This window comes from Dunckerocampus dactyliophorus, chromosome 5 (genome assembly GCF_027744805.1).
Source record: "Dunckerocampus dactyliophorus isolate RoL2022-P2 chromosome 5, RoL_Ddac_1.1, whole genome shotgun sequence".
Taxonomy (NCBI): Eukaryota; Metazoa; Chordata; class Actinopteri; order Syngnathiformes; family Syngnathidae; genus Dunckerocampus; species Dunckerocampus dactyliophorus.
Window position 1 is genome coordinate 3,282,231 of NC_072823.1, and position 16,359 is coordinate 3,298,589.

Sequence of the window (16,359 nt, forward strand, 5' to 3'; positions counted from 1 at the left end):
TGTGTGAGTGCGTGCATCATCCAAATAATGCAATTGCTCCTCTCGCAAGCAATTATTGATAGCCACTGTTTTGCACAAAAGAAATACTCAGCTTGACTCGAACTATGACTGCAAATATATTTGAAAAGGTAGCAATACAGCAGTACAGAAGCAAACAGGCCAAAGCACGACTGCTCTGTGTGAGTGCACACCTAGGTCCACCATGGTACAAATGGCCTGGTGTGAGTACACCCTTGCAAGTAAATGAACATTGGTATACCTCTAACAACTCCAAAAGGCACTTTAAATCTTGTGCATTAACAATGCATCTCTGGTGAAATTTGTACTATACATTCTGTTTTGAAATAGAATGATTTCACTCTGAATGAACAACTCATCACACATACATTCATCAACATACTGTGGGCTGAGTCATCCTGATGACCCCCCCACCCCCCACATTCATAGAATTTGACCAAAGAACACTGCATAGCATCAGAGGCAATGACATCTGTGTTTGGTGTAATTTAAATCTTAAGCCTTTCTCCCTCCAGTCCAACTACTATCAAAACATTAGCGCAAACTGTGACCTGAAAACTAGTGTGTCAAGAATGGAGTGGTCTCTCTGGACTGTTGCATGTGACATCACGTCCGATTCCAATCATCACTGGTTCAATCGGACAGTGGAAAACAAGCATATTTGTAGCTAGATGTCAAGAAATCAGAGGGAAAATGCCGCCAACATGTGCTGTTCTCGCATGTAGAAATCGTTAAAATAGGGATTTCGGGAAAGTTATTGAGAGAGACTATCATATCTGTATATCATGTTTGAGTTTATAGTGACAAACAAGAAGCAAAATATATACTAAACCCCCCCAAGTTAAAATACTGTTGGAACTGAAAATGCTCTTAAAAATGGGAAATACAGAAATAATTGCCTCATAACATCTGAAATGTGAAACTCCCATGGAATAACAGCACAGTGAAAGGATGAAGAACATATAAGATATATGTTATATTATATATAACATATACGCTATATTACAAGTAGGCCTGTCACGATAAGCGCCCTCTCGCGCTCCAAACAAACCGGACATTGTTACCATCGAGAGTCAAGCTAGCCTCCTCTGCTAGCCACGGCTGACAACGACTACGGTAACCGGGCATACTACCAGACACTTGCCAGAGCCGAATCCACCTCAGCAGGCCCAGCTTTTGGGTGTGTGTTTCTGTCGCTGTTTTTGGCCTATGTATATACAGTATATATTGATCAACAGCTGTGGGGACCTGAGGGGGCCCTCGCGTAGTTCCTGGGGGCCACCAAGGACTGCCGTTCCGGTGGCTCGGCCTGCTAGCCAAATAGCTAGCTACAACGCGCTGTCGGGCTGGTTCCTGGCTAGCCGCGAAGCTAGCGACACTGCTAACCAGAATAGGAGATTCCAGCAAGGGAAGACTGCCAGGCCGCAGAGGTACTACGCCACTGTCATCGGCTGAACTGAGGAAAAATAATAACAATGCCACCAAAGGGAAAAACGGAGGTGAAGCCGGATGAAGAATATGTCTCCCTCGCTCAGGTGACCGACTTGTTATCACAACAAAAAGACACATTCACACGACACTCAGGAACATCAACAGCAGGAAAATTTCAAAAGCTTTGTTAAAATCATTATGGACTCTACAATTACAAGTACCGACACACTAGCAAGAGCGTTGTAGGAAATTAAGACAAGTCTTCAATACACACAAAGAGATGTAGAAGACATGAAAATAGCAATCACTAAGCAGATTGAACATAGCGACAATATACAAGCAGACATCTGTTAAGTCTGTGCCAGCGTGTTGTCTATCACCGATAAGATGGAGCAATTGGAGGGACAGTCAAGGCAAAACAACCTAGTCTTCGATGGGATAGAAGAATCACCCAGAGAGAGCTGGTCAGAAACAGAGGACAAAGTAAAGAAAGTTCTGTCTGCCAAGTTACAGCTACAATGGGACGTGGAAGTGGGGAGGGCGCACCGAGCAGGAAACTCAGGTGGAAAAAGACCCCGACCTATTGTGTTGAAACCGCTCAGGTAGAAAGACAGAGAGGAGATATTAAAATGTACAAAATCACTCCGGGGAACAAGCATCTTCATAAACGAAGACTTCACAGACTTCGTCAGGAAGAAAAGGAAGGAGTTGATGCCTGAGCTGAGATCTGCGAGAGAAAGGGGTGACATCGCCTATCTACGACATGATAAACTAATATACAGCTAATATACAACTAATATGAAATACGTAATAATACGTATTTAGAGGGTTGGAAACAGGTTTTCCATGACATAACTTTTAAAGTATTCCATTTATAAATAAGGAATGCTACTTCATGGAAATTCACTTATCACAGTCGGGGCTGCAACCAAATAGCTGTGATAAAAGAGGGATTACTGGAATTCTTTTTGTTTTTTTTGGTTCATGTAAACGTACTGATTGTGTGACTGTCAATGCTTTGGCCTTTGATGTTCTTATAGAGGAGGACCAATGCTGTTCAACTGGATTGAGAAACCTGCTCGCCTGTACATATCCTCTACTTATGAGTTTAAACCCTTGCTTTTCTTGCGCAGTGTGATAGAAGCTTTACAACTCAGATTCATTAACTCTTACCTTGTGCACAAACTCAAGCTTTTCACCCCCGCCAGTGAGGCGATAAGTGTAGATGAAGCCACCGCCAACTGATCTAGGGTTGAGGATCATGTCTCTGGCCACTCCCACCAAAACGTACCAGTCATCCCCTGCGTTGTGGAAACGACACACTGCAACACTAGGAAAGAGCACACATGGAAAGTGAAGATGAGACATACAATAAAAGCTTTTATTTTGAATGTGTGATAATGGCTGTTTCACTCTGGCAATTCTGAGTTGGGGTGTGGTCTATATTCTGTTTACATCCCTGCCTACATAGTAAAGTAATACCACCAGAATGTTTGCGTAATGCCCACGAAACTCTTCCAACGCTGAAGCCTCAGCTTGCCGTCATCAACAAAAAGCAATCTCAGTATTATTTGGTCTTGTGTTCATCCATATCTTAAAAGAAGTCAGGAATCAATCGTGAACACAAAGCAATGTCTACCTGAATGCAGCTTCATTCTGCTCTAACTGCACTTGGTCCAGAGTTGAACCCTGAATGGGGTTGACCAGCCGCACCAGCGATGCCCACTGCCCAGCTCCAGCTTTCGGTGAACCAAAAATAGCTTCTGGAAGATTCTCATTGAGGAAGGCAGCTGCCATCTCAGCAGCCAGTTCCCTTTCATCCTCACCTGCAGCCTCCACCATTTCCTGAACGCAAGAGTAACAAAGATCAAAATGTGGAACTACATTTTACATGATGTGGTTACCTCTGGGATCCAATAAATTCTTAAAAAATGCTGTAATCTGTCAAAACAAGACTCGCTCAGGAACTAGTTAGAGTGGAAGGGCATGCTATGTGTGCTTCACACGCAGTTACACTACTCTCAACACTGGACGGCCGCGACCACCAATAAGGATAATGATCATATTGTATCGTCTAACCCAGACGTTGTAATGATGACAAAGAGACGGTAGATCAAGGATCTCTTTTTTTGCAAAGGAAAACAGGCTACTGTCAGCCGCAACCGTGCTGAAACAAAATCAGCAAGCTCAACCAAGCCGAGGCGCTGTTGAAAAGCGAAGTACATCTAGAGTGTGAAATGTTGGATAATTAAATCATGCGCTGCAGTTGTAATTGGCAGTTGTAGTCTGGAACTGTTGACATTTTTTGACAAAATAGTCCCAGAACAAAGTTCCTCTAACTCACACAAAAAAAAGCATTATTTTTAAAATGCAAATTTGAATACTTCATGGACGTTGCATTTGTATCAGGAGAGTATTTCAAATGCTATGCTAGAGGCATTTGGGAGGAACTACAGGGTGTATCCAAAAAAAAAAAAAAAGTAGACTCTCCAAAAAGTAGCCACTGAAGTTACAATTGAATATTTTCATGAAATGTCTTTATTTGCATATGTTTGTATGGACATCATCCTTTGGTCCATACCCAAATTTATTACATAATTGCATGTATGACTGAACACAGGCCCTTTTTCAGGAGGGGGAAAAAAAAAAATAAATAAATAAATAAATAAAGAAATAAAAGAAATCCTCCAAAAAGTTACAGGTTTAAATTTTAAGGAAAAGTCATAAACTGTGATGCAAAATGTGAATTTTTGTTTCCGACAAGACCAATCTTGTCGGAAATGGTTTAATTGTTGGATCGTACTTTTTCTGCAACAACATCAACGGTGACGATTATCTCTGAATGTTGAATGAGCATGTCGTTTGTACTCAGAGGAATGCCGCGTTTTTGTCTTGAAGAAAATGATGGTCGGCTGGCACGTGCTTGGTGGGCCCAAGATGGTGCTCCACAGGAGAACATCCGGACAGTGCAATTGTGCATCCAAGTTGACAAGCTTAAAAGAAAGGGTTAATCTGGGTATTGCAGCGTAGAACAACAAAAATTCTCATTTTGCATCACAGTTTAAGACTTTTCCTTCAATTTTAACCCTTTAATTTTTTGGAGGAATTTCTTTTTTTACCCACCGAAAAAAATGGGCCTGTGTTCAGTCATGCATGCGATTATGCAATAAATGTTGGTATTTGGTAACATATGCAAATAAAGACATTTCATGAAAATATTCAATTGTAACTTTAGTGGCTACTTTTTGAAGACTCTACACAATTACAGTTGGTAAAAAGTGTCACACACTGTCACACACATGGGTGTCACAAGATTAAAACGTAACAAGTTTTCTCGTTCATAAAAAAAAAAGAACCCGTCTCGTGGGTATTAGGCCTCGGACGATAATAAATTATAAAGAACCCAGCCTCAATATAGTGTCATGCGTGTGTATGTCTGTTTTCCTCACCTCTCAATAGGCAGGAAGAGGACTGGCTCTGTGCATCGGTTTCAGCACCTTAGTGCATTTGTTCCACAGAACAACGGTATGAACGGAGTGAGCCCTTTTGTCAGTCAAAGGATTCATCGATTACCTAAATAATTGTCCATTAATTGGGTCATGGATTACCCACCAATTAATTGGCTAATTGTTGCAGGTCTATTTATATCCTTCGTGTGTTCTGTGTACAGTGACTCAGGCGTTAATTTACGACACACCGGAGGAACAGAACTTGAGGACCACTTGTCATACCACATTAACTAACACACATCCATGCTGTGTCTTGAAATGACACAGCAGATGTCAACTAATCGTAACACTGCATGTTCAATGGAGTCTTGATTTCCAGGACTGAGCTTTTTTTAGCATGCACCAGCTGGGTAGATGTGCGTGAGAAGACATGACAGTCAAAGGACTAAGTCTTGCCTCCCTGCCTGCATGGCTCCCGTAAAAATAAATGGGAGTTTTCATTATTTCCCCAAGCGTTAGCTGTAATTGTTACTTTCTTTCCTCTATGTCTGGCTGAAAATGCTGTTTCATACCTCGGCCATCTGTTGTTTCCTTTGTGCTTTGGTCGCTTCGGTGTAAGCATTATGGTCAGTCTCAATCAAAATGAGGTTGTTTGTCTCTGGATGGATCACAAACTTCCTGGGAGTGTACTGCAAGGGAAAGGCCACCTGGTTGAAGACAGCTCCTAGTTTCTCCAAAGCCAAGATTCTGTAAGACAAATGATGAGATCATGAGGAGAAGGGCCAGACAGATGCAAAACTTTCTACAATCGAGGACTATAAGGCCCTCAACGAGAGACAAATAATTCAAACCAAAGGTTAAAAGCAACGTACTGAAAGGAACGTGCGAAAATCCATACCTTAGTGTGTTGGTGGAGATGGCCACGATACCTTCTGGGCATTGCTCAGAGGCAAAGCCAGAGGCATACTCGAGGGTCTCATATGACAGTGGGGTCAGATGGAAACGAGACTGATACGAGTAGCTGAGCCATGAGCGGCTGGACATTGCCAGAACCTGATGATGAGAAGAGATTGAACATTTCTATTTGGCACCTTTGACCAATCGTTTGTATTCAGTGTTTTCTGGACATTTCCAACAACATACAGCGTCTTGGCCCTGCATCTTGACTCTGAAAAGCTTGACAGGTCGTGACCCCAAGTAGCGGGTTCTGGTATCAGATAGATCACCGGTTACTGGGTCAAGCACAGTCCTCAGCAGCACACCATTCTGACATAGGAATACAAAAAAACAGGACTGTTCACTGACATGACCTGGAACCCGTGACTGTTCCCCAAAACAAAACAGATGTGAAGGACTCATAATACCTGAAGCCCTATGTTAAGGTAGAGGAAGCCGATGGTTCCTTTCTCTCCAAGTTCATCCTGTTTCTCAACACCTCCCATTTCAACAATACAAAGACTCTCTGGCTGGGCCGGGAGTGCCTGCATACTCAATGGCTGCAAGCAATCCTGAAAATAAGATTCCAGTAATATTACTCCATCTGAGAATGACTTTTGGCCCAGGTGTTTTCCAAGTTAGTAACTCATTCAATACCACGTCTTTTACCTTTACGAGGTGATGACGCCAAGTGCACACTAAAAGACAGTTTTAAGCCATAAAACAGCCAAAAGGTGGCAGAAGTGCATTCGATAAGAGCTCGGCATGGCTCTTTTGCATGTAAATACACACTCGTCAGCAAGGGGGGCGTGGGAGAGCATGGAGAAGAGTAGCGTGCAGAAGGTTACGTATTGTAGGGAAATTTTAACGCGTGCACACACGGACACACGGTTTAGTTCAAAATGTGAAAATTGATGTTTGTAAATTGTTCATGATGCTATATTTATAAATAAATTGTTATTTTGATATACAGCAACCCAAGCCGTGGCTCCAGGGGGTTTACTAGCCAACAAAAGCGGGTATCTTCAAAGATAGTAAAGGGCTGGTCGTCCAGCACCATCATTTCCATGATGAAATCATAGACCGCTCTATAGCCCTCGGGTCATCTACGGCAAACCGTCTACATTTTTCAAACGCAGCGGCAATGGGAACATGCCCCAGGCCCTGGCGAGGCTGGAGTTTCAGGTGGCTCATAAGGTTTGATGTTTATTCCCTCATCACGGAATGTTTACAGAGCATTTGGCAAAACGTCTCCCTGTAAAACAGTGAATAAGTCCCACACAATCTACACCGTGTTTGTTTACAAATGAACTCAGGAAAGTCACGACAGTTTGCAGCACGTCACAGACTGGGAGCGTTTGATCTGCTCATGCTGACCCACCTACAGCACATTACGGGTAATCTTGCCTCACTGGAGCTTTTTTTAAAAAAATTGGTTATCGGAGCCATTTGCTCATGACAGCCGTGTAGCAAATGTATCTATTTTTAACTTAATTTACTAAAAATAGTTAAGATTGGAATTGAAAATGTTTATGTTTAATAAACAAACTAGAGAAGCACTCTGAGACCGCAGACCTCCGCCAGGCGTCATAGTTCCCCCCATATTGTGATTCCCACCAAAATAATTTGGATCAGTCTTTGATATTTTGTAGAACCTGTTGTAAACTTGTCCTGTAATTTTTTTCCAAGGGCTCTGACCATTTTTTGTGGAGTTACATGCACAAATGTCGAAAATGGTCCTCTCTTGCAATGTTAAAGAATCCTTTCAGATATTCTTGGATCTCGACAGTGATCCCGATCACCCCCAAAATTTAATCTGTTCTTCCATATCGCATTTCCAACAATTCCTGAAAATTTCATTCAAATCCATTCTGAACTTTTCAAGTTATTTTGAACACAGACAAACAGATAAACATAGCAAAACATAACCTCTGCTCTGCGCTGTGCTTGGCGGAGGCAAAAAAAAAAAAAAATAAAGGCAAACAAACAACATGCTCTATTGAGGCACTCTTGTAGTTGGCTCAATAAACTAAAAACAAGCCATTCTCCAAGTCAGTCTCATGTTTGCAGCTAAGACTCGAGGTACGCCATGGGTTTTGCTCTTTGCATAACTGTTAGCCACAGTGGGTCATGAAAATGATTGTTGCTAAGCTTTACAAAGCAATTTGCTCACTGATGTTGCTTTCCCCTGGGGCTTATTACAGTTTAAGCAGCAACTGGCATTTAATATTTTATTGAGTCTGACTTCAGAACAATCTAAACAACATAAAACTTGAAAGAACTGCAGTCAGTGTTTTTATGTAAACACGGTACTTATAAAATATAGGTCTGATGCACCAAAGACTCTCATTCGACTAAATAGGTAACATGCCCTTTGACAAAGTAGAATTTAGGAGGGTTGGACAAGAATTAGCAAGCAATATAAAAGGCTTCGCCAGGGGTCTGCCAAATGAAATGTCTTTATTCATACCGAAGGATCCAGGGATATGATTCGAACAGTGTTGTCAACCAGTCCAACGGCCAGGAATCGAGAGCGCTGTTCACCTGGGGGAACGTTTGCCAAACTCATGCAGACTACATCGGCAGACATTTCCTTCCGCTCTGTATACTCATTCAGCTGGCCTGACTGGAGAGATGGAAAGACAAGCGCAGTAATAAATACAATAAATTATACAGTAATACATTCAACGTATGTGTTACTGCATTACAAACTGATGATGCTGATGTATATTTGCTCTTACCGGGTCCATCTCGAAGTAGACCAGCTCGCCGCCTGTGAGTGCAATAACCACTTGCCTCTGGTTCACAGCACAGCGGACAATGGTCTTTTTGCCAGGAGTCTTCCATTCGTTCACACGCTTGTCTGCTCTGATATGGCGGATACCATCTGGGTACACCTAAACAGAGTATGTGACAATTAACTGTCTTACCTAACTCTTGCACTTCATGGTGATGCATCAATAACAACAATTGGCTAAAACACTCCATAGTAGCAAGCCTAGTGCTCACGGCGGCTAATGCAGTGCTAATTCCTAACTGACGCGCTAGCTGGGTGGCTAATGTGGTATCTGTTATGGCTATCACTGCCAGTAAAACACATCATACTCCTCACAACACAATATTAGTCAATGTTATTATTGTTGTGAATATGTCACTTCAACATTTGTTTTGGTGTCATGGGCACTGTAAAACTGCCTCAGTTAGAACCAGAGAGATTTATCCTGCTAAAAAGAAAATAATAATTTGTAAAGTCTAATATCACACACCTGAACGAGGGCATCGTCACCCAGCAGTGAACAGGAAAGAGTGGGCGTTGTCCCCAAGAAACCAGAATCCGTCACCTCCTCTACCGTCTCCCCGATGGACAGCACCAGTGTAGCGTTGACGAAAGACACAATGATGTAGGCATCAAATTCATCTAAGTCAAGTCAGAAAATGAGGACTGATTAGGTGAAATTAAAGTTGTCCATTTTTCAGCTTCAGGAGGTAACATCAGAGTCGTACGAGACCGTCGGGATGGTGTCTCCAGTAATGCCAAGAGCAAAAGTGGCAACACCTGAGACTCACTTTTCCCACCCTGTTGTGTTGAAAGCAGCTGTTGCTTTCCAGCAACTAATTCGACTCTGCTTGCAGGATGTTGTGTCACTGTGTGTACGCACACAAAGTTACCGGTACGCTAATGTCCTGATTCACTGAAATAAGGTCAAATAAGTACTGGATGTATTCTTATCATTTAAAATCTTGCAGCATCTCTTGGTTGAAGAGGCCATAAGAATCTCATTTTCCAGTCATAAATGTCCCAACTATAGCTCAAATTTTATCTGATGAAATATATTGAACCAGGAACTATATTCAAATACAGTACTTCATGTTGTTTGCCGAAGGCAGATGAATACAATGGTTTCATTATGCTTGATTCATAAGGCACAAGGACGATGATCATGCCCACAAGCAGCATATTTATTGTTTGTCTTTTACCACTGTCACATGAGACAGCACAAACAAAACCCCAGAGGGAGAAATGCACTGCAAAAATTAACTCTAATGGGGCAATGAATATTTAGGACTGTTCTCTTCTTCTGCTTTGAGCTGTGCATACTCACTAGCAGAATCAAGTGTGGACACATATGAGGCCCATCATTTTCCACCGATTGTGCCATAGTGCATCCAGGATAGCCCAGAATGGCTAAAATTACAGCATGGACGTTTTCCAGGCGAGGGTTGGCATCATCATTGTTGTCCAGTCAGATTGGCTATCGTAGCAATGTTAATCACAGCTCTGCACAAAAAGTATCGTTTTTGGATTATTCTTGTGTCTGCTTCTCGGGAGAAACCTTTTGTTTGGAAGCTGCCTTTACAAATAAGATGATGTATTAAATCTTCTAAAACTGGAAAAACAAAGAGCAAGAAAACAAACCAAACCCGTGAAAAACATAAATCACTTCCATCTTTCGAAGGAAAGCCAGTAAGTTGATCGCCAGCAGACACGAGAGAGAGAAACTGGAGCAGTCAAGCCTAAACCTTCCTGATATTATTCAGTAAATCGAGGGAAAGGCTTCTTGAGACGTCATCTGTACTTCTGTGAAGAAGGTGTCGGACGTTTCGCTCCTCATCCGAAGAGCTTCGTCAGCGAACTAATAAGTGCTGTTAGCCTAGGCCTTAAATACAGTAAGAGTGGGCGGAATTGGTGTGCCACCAAGGGAGCGACACTTCCCTTTTATCGGAGGTGCTAATAGCAGGAGAGGATTATACCACTACTCCGCCCAGGTTTAGTGAAAGGAACCAATAGAAGGAAAGTGTTGGCACACCAATTCCGCCCACTCTTACTGTATTTAAGGCCTAGGCTACCAGCACTTATTAGTTCGCTGACGAAGCTCTTCGGATGAGGAGCGAAACGTCCGACACCTTCTTCACAGAAGTACAGATGACATCTCAAAAAGCCTTTCCCTCAATGGACAACTCCTGTACGACTGAGAGCCTACACAGACGCATTATTAAGTAAACTTAAAACACCACAAACCTTGTTGACTTCCTCCACCAGTATGTGAACATCCCGCCAGCACTGTTATTATGTTTATATTCATGACTTAAGGAAATGAAAGGTGTCTGAAAGAATACTGTAACATTACCTTCTATATGTCGGCGTACTGTCCACACAGCATTGGGGTTACCAGGCAGCTCAGACACGGCCATCTCGGAAACCTGTTGAAAACATTTTAAAAAGGCACACATTAGTAAATGCTTAATATCATCATACAAGGAGTTATCAAAACTTTGACACTTTTGTTTAATTGTTGAATTGAATATTTTTAGTTTAGTTTTTTTATATGTCCATGTGTTCTATGTACAGTGTGAGGGACCTAGGTGTTAATTTGGGTTTATAATTTAAGTACAATGTCAGATTTGCAACAAAACTCAAATTAGATCAGTCGTAGGAATAGAACTTGTTTGAGGACCACAATGCATGTTGGATATCTATCTTTCTATCTATCTATCAGGCATTGTAAGAATGCCTTGATTCGCCCTGGCATCTGTGCAAATAAAGCACAAACACAAGCTAATCAGAGCCCCAGCAGGCAGCCAAGCCTCATCCTACTTCAAATAAACACACTTAGACACCACACTCAGCGCATCTGATAAGTGGATGAGAAGCAACAGGCTGTTAACCCTGATTAAATCCCATCCACACGCCAACAATGTATGGCAGAAGATCAAAGGAACCACACACAAATAATGTCTGTGGATTAAATACACTTGAACAATGTATACATACAATGCCTATATGAAGTATTCACTCCCTTGGATGCTCCCTCCCTTTTATTGCTTTTATAAATGAAATCATAGTCATGGTCTTCCAGTGAACAGCGTGAGCGTGAAAGCACCAACTTTAACACACCTCCGCCCCACTCACACCTCAGACCATGTAACATGGCACCGAGAAGAAAAAAAATGGCTAATTGGTCCCAATCTGGACATTTTCACTTGGAGGCGGTTTAGACATCAATACTTGTAATGTGTTATTTTGAGGGGACAGTAAATCTACAGAAATTGCAAAGTGACTACTTTTTTGACATTTCAAAATTGTGTACTTTTGTGGACTCGGTAAATATGTGTGTAAAAATCGATAATTCATGGATTATCCAATTAATCAACAATTATTTTTCTATGGTATTCGATTAATTGTTTTGGTTTAAAAATGCAAATATACTCTCATTTCAGCCTCTCAAATGTGAATAATTTTTTATTTCCTTAGTCATCCATGAAAGCAGACCTATTATCGAGATCAGCTTTGACTGTGGGAAAATCGCATTTTTGTCTCTTTTTTGACATGTTGTGGACCAAACTGCTAACCGTTTGCTTCATGTTGATTTGGTTCATCTAGGGCCTAACCGATTACTCGATTCATCGAAACGACAAGCTTTAGATTAATCAAGTAAGAAAATAAGTTGGTTGCAAAAGGTAATGTAGCTCATACAAAAAGGACTGGAGGAGGATAAGAGCAGAGGGTTGGCCGAACCCCCAGTTGCTCCCGATGCTGTGTCATCCGTAGGTAAATGTGCTAGCAGTGTCAAAGAGCTTTGAGTGCCTTGGAGGTGGAAAAGCGCTATATAAGCGCATCTTAGATGCTACATTGAACTTCCTCTAAGCAATCAGAATTAAAGAAGTCCAACAATAATGACATCTGTCTTCCAGGACGTTGGCTGATGTGAAAGAGCCAAAGCGACTGCTAAAGTGTACTACTTTTCCAAAGTAGACATCTTTTGTGAAAGTGTACTCATTTAAAAATAAATATATTCAAGCTGAATGGTTTGATATTTACATATTAGTTGAAGATAGCCATGTAAGAAATCCATAGTAAAGTTGATAAAGTTTGTATCAGTAAACAATTCTTGGACAAGTTCAGACATTTCATCCAAAAAGAATTCCGGTTAGCGCCCTCATTTAAATCATACAAACTTTCATGACGCTGCCTCCTACAAGCATGGGAATCGAGGATGGTTAGGAATTGTTCAAATTCAAACGATGCCCAACCCTACTTCAAATGTGTATCTGGCAGTGAACTTTCAGTGAAATGTTGAATGTGCTGCAGTAACAACTGTGTTTCACATCAGATCATGATCGTAATATGTTATCCAGTGATCAAATGTACTCATTCCCATCTCAGTCAAAGTGTGTGTGCATATCCTTGTGTCTTGATGCGTTTACCTCAAGTCCATGTCTAAGAACCCTCAATGTCGACTTCGGACCTCGTCCACAGGCCACATAAAGCTGTGGTGTATCTTCATTTGCCAAATCAGCAATCTATGATGAAAACAAAAGTGTGTATACAAATAAGAAACTCACCATGAGTGACATCATTCCAAAGGTTGGTCTTTAGAGACACCAAAACACCACCCTTCTAATTCTTATGCGCTCTTTTATATAGTGGGGGAAGTATGCCTTTAACACAATAGGCTGCAACAAAAACACTGTATTTTTTCCATCTTGCTGGAAAAATGCCAACAACTTTTTCTTTTTTTTTTTTTAATCAGATCTGTGAATTGTCTGTGCTAAGGCAACTCTGGAAAACCCCAGCTGTTAAATGCACACCCACCTGACAAGACATGATGGGAGACAAGTTCTCCTGTTCATCAACCAGCACCAGGTTCTTGAGGGGGCGGGGCTGGAAGAAGAATGTGTCCCCTTCTTCCAGCGGCATTGCAGAGGAAAACTCAGGCTCGTCATCGTCGTCGCCCAAGTGCGCAATCTGGTAAAGGTAACTGACAAAGCATTGTACAGCCTCAGGAAACAGTAGCCAGTAAACATGTTCGGGGGAATAAATGCACACAACGAACATAATTTCAGCAATAAAGGCAGTTTAATTTGCAAATAAACTACCAATGAGCGTACGAGGGATGGAGACAGCAACTGTGCAGACACTTACTGGTTTCCAAATTCCGAAGCCACAAACAGGAAGCCAGTCTTCAGGACACACATCGCTGTTGCCACAGGGATCGTGTCAAAATACTTAAGCCTGATTTCGGTGACCTACAAATACAGCACATAACAGATTTTTGTATCCCATTGAAACCATAATTTTATTAGAGACCTGAAGGATTCCATGTCAATAATATTGTAATTATGGATGTCCCGATCCGATCTTCGGGATCGGGAGCCAATCCACTGCATTTTGAAAATTGGATAATATCGGCTTCCGCCACAAGATCGGGCCAATCGGGTTGGCGTATAACATTCGCAACTCTGGGCCACACTCCAACATGGTAGCTGCGGTAATGCACCTCAAAGCTGGTTGCCATTCGACTCCCGCCACCCGCAAGAAGAAAATGCAACACCATGCAGACATGTCCGCCGTGTACCACAGTGAAGTTAGTTCCACGTTTGTTATTCGGTTCCGTAGCTACAGCGGTAGTTCCCCCTCACTGTGCCCGGACTGCTGTGTCATTGTGCGGGGAGCTCGCATGGGAAGTGCTGCTCTAATTTCTGGTTGTTTATACTAGGGACTGTCAATAAATTACTATTAAGTTGAAGAGAGTTTGCTACAAAAATGTCATATATTCACATATATTAACATATTCAAAATCACACCACAAATTGATCTATAACCATGTCAAATGATTAGTCCTACCCTAAAAGGATTTTGCACGGCCATTTTTTCCAACTTTATCTTTTATTGGATGGACTTTCATTGGATCTTTTATTGGCTTAGGGACCTTTGTTACAAAAGCCAAACAATAGTCATGCTGAGTAATAAACTAAATTCAGCAATACTTTGGTTGCATTGTTTTAATGCTTTGAAGAGCTATTTTCATAACCATATTCAATTCCACAAATTCATGTTTGTAACAAAAGCTTAAAAAAAAAAAAAGATCGGTGCCAGATTGGACCAGACTAAAAAAAAAAAAAAATCAGATTGGATGCCAAAAAATGTAGATCGGTACATCCCTAAGTGTAATACAGCAGATCCCTGCTCTTCGTGAGGGTTATGTTCCACCGGCCAATGGTGAAAAACCACAAGTAATTGATACGGCCATAAAAATACCTATTTTTGACACAGCTCGCTCCCATGAACCACCATTTACCCTCCAAAAAAACAAACTAAAAAAAAACATACTTTTGCGCCAAAAATCTGGCGACTCTGGAATGTGCAGGGATCCACCGTGCTTATTTAGTGAATGCTACAGTGCATGCAGTGGAGAATTATTTTTTACAATGTAAACTACGCTTGACATATTTACCACAAAACCAGAAAAAGACCATCCACTCTTGTCTCCTCAGCTCACCATTTCCTCATCAGTTTCCAAGGTGACCTTGAAGATGTCTCCTTGCTCTGTCTGGGCTAGGAAGAAGAACATGGACTTGGTCTTGTGAGTTGCTGAGCACACAAATATCATACCGCGCTCTGGGTCGTCCAGGTCATTCTATGAGAAAGAAAAACATAAGAATGAAGCGTTTTTGGGTGACAACAATCGATGTGATTTTACAACTTGTCATGAGCACTGCAATTGTTCTCTCATCAGTTTAACATTATTGGACATGTTCTCACAGCCGTGTGTGCATGACTTGTGGCAAAGAACAATGCATGTCTCAGAGACTTTGCCAACTAAATTGTAATCAGTTCCAATGAGAATTTTGCTGCAGATGTAATAAAATTCTGTCCAGGTGTTCATTAAATACCACACTAGCAGCAGAGTCTGCATGCCCAGTTACAGGAAATCTCTTGCATATGGACACAAAATTACATTTTGTACCAAAGTTGATGACGTTAAGGTTCACGGATTTGTTCAATACTGTAAAACCAAACAGCATCATGCTTGGATCTTGCAAGAGTTGCAGTTTATTGGCATAAGAGAGACAAATATCAGGTGGCTTTATTATTTTTTTTTAGGTGATTGTGGATAAATTAAATGATTTTGGTTTCATAACATAGGTGTTAAAACATACTTTTGCTACAACTTTCTCAACTTTACCAGTGCCAAATGTTTTCAATCCTAGTCATACCTCTGGATTACAAAAGAAAAAGGAAGTGTCAATTGCAGGAGACATGACTCGGCGGGAAACTTAAAAATAAATAAATAAATAAAATTTAGCTATGGCACGACTCACCCTGCGACGTGGGATGGGACAGCGGATGTCAGGCTGGTCTCCAAAATTCTTGTATGTGATGTAGTTTTCAGAACAGATCAGAACTCCACTGGGCCCATCGGAACCACCAGGAACTACAGTAAACATGCAAGAGGAAATATTAAGAAATAATAACACAGGTACCTCAGGCAAGTACGAGTTTCATTCTCAGACTGTGATGTAAGTTGAGTTTTGGTGTAAGTTGGGTCTCACACCTCAATCATACCTAAATTAACTCCTAAGTCACTCACAATGTTTGACAGGAAAGACAAAACACGGAAAACGCTAAATATAATAATTAAATGAAACAGTAATTTAAAAAAAAGCCAAAGCAGGAGCCATCTTTCCATGTCAATAATAAGACCAAAACATTTTAGGTATTTTCGATCAAGGGATCAACAAC

The 16,359-nt window shown here is 41.3% G+C and overlaps 1 protein-coding gene across 2 annotated transcripts in view; it reads right to left on the reverse strand.

Moving 5' to 3' along the window:
- sf3b3 (splicing factor 3b, subunit 3) overlaps positions 1–16,359 on the reverse strand; it is a 34,443-nt gene that overhangs the window by 12,267 nt on the left and 5,817 nt on the right. For both annotated transcript variants that reach the window (XM_054777327.1, XM_054777328.1), the window contains exons 7-21: positions 15,939–16,051; positions 15,116–15,253; positions 13,759–13,862; positions 13,429–13,594; positions 13,041–13,136; positions 10,964–11,036; positions 9,101–9,252; positions 8,576–8,731; positions 8,305–8,460; positions 6,263–6,406; positions 6,042–6,164; positions 5,797–5,951; positions 5,471–5,645; positions 3,089–3,294; positions 2,623–2,779 (exon numbers count right to left, since the gene is read on the reverse strand). In XM_054777327.1, the coding sequence (XP_054633302.1) occupies positions 2,623–2,779; positions 3,089–3,294; positions 5,471–5,645; positions 5,797–5,951; positions 6,042–6,164; positions 6,263–6,406; positions 8,305–8,460; positions 8,576–8,731; positions 9,101–9,252; positions 10,964–11,036; positions 13,041–13,136; positions 13,429–13,594; positions 13,759–13,862; positions 15,116–15,253; positions 15,939–16,051 (2,114 nt within the window). The remainder of the gene's footprint in view (positions 1–2,622; positions 2,780–3,088; positions 3,295–5,470; positions 5,646–5,796; positions 5,952–6,041; positions 6,165–6,262; positions 6,407–8,304; positions 8,461–8,575; positions 8,732–9,100; positions 9,253–10,963; positions 11,037–13,040; positions 13,137–13,428; positions 13,595–13,758; positions 13,863–15,115; positions 15,254–15,938; positions 16,052–16,359) is intronic.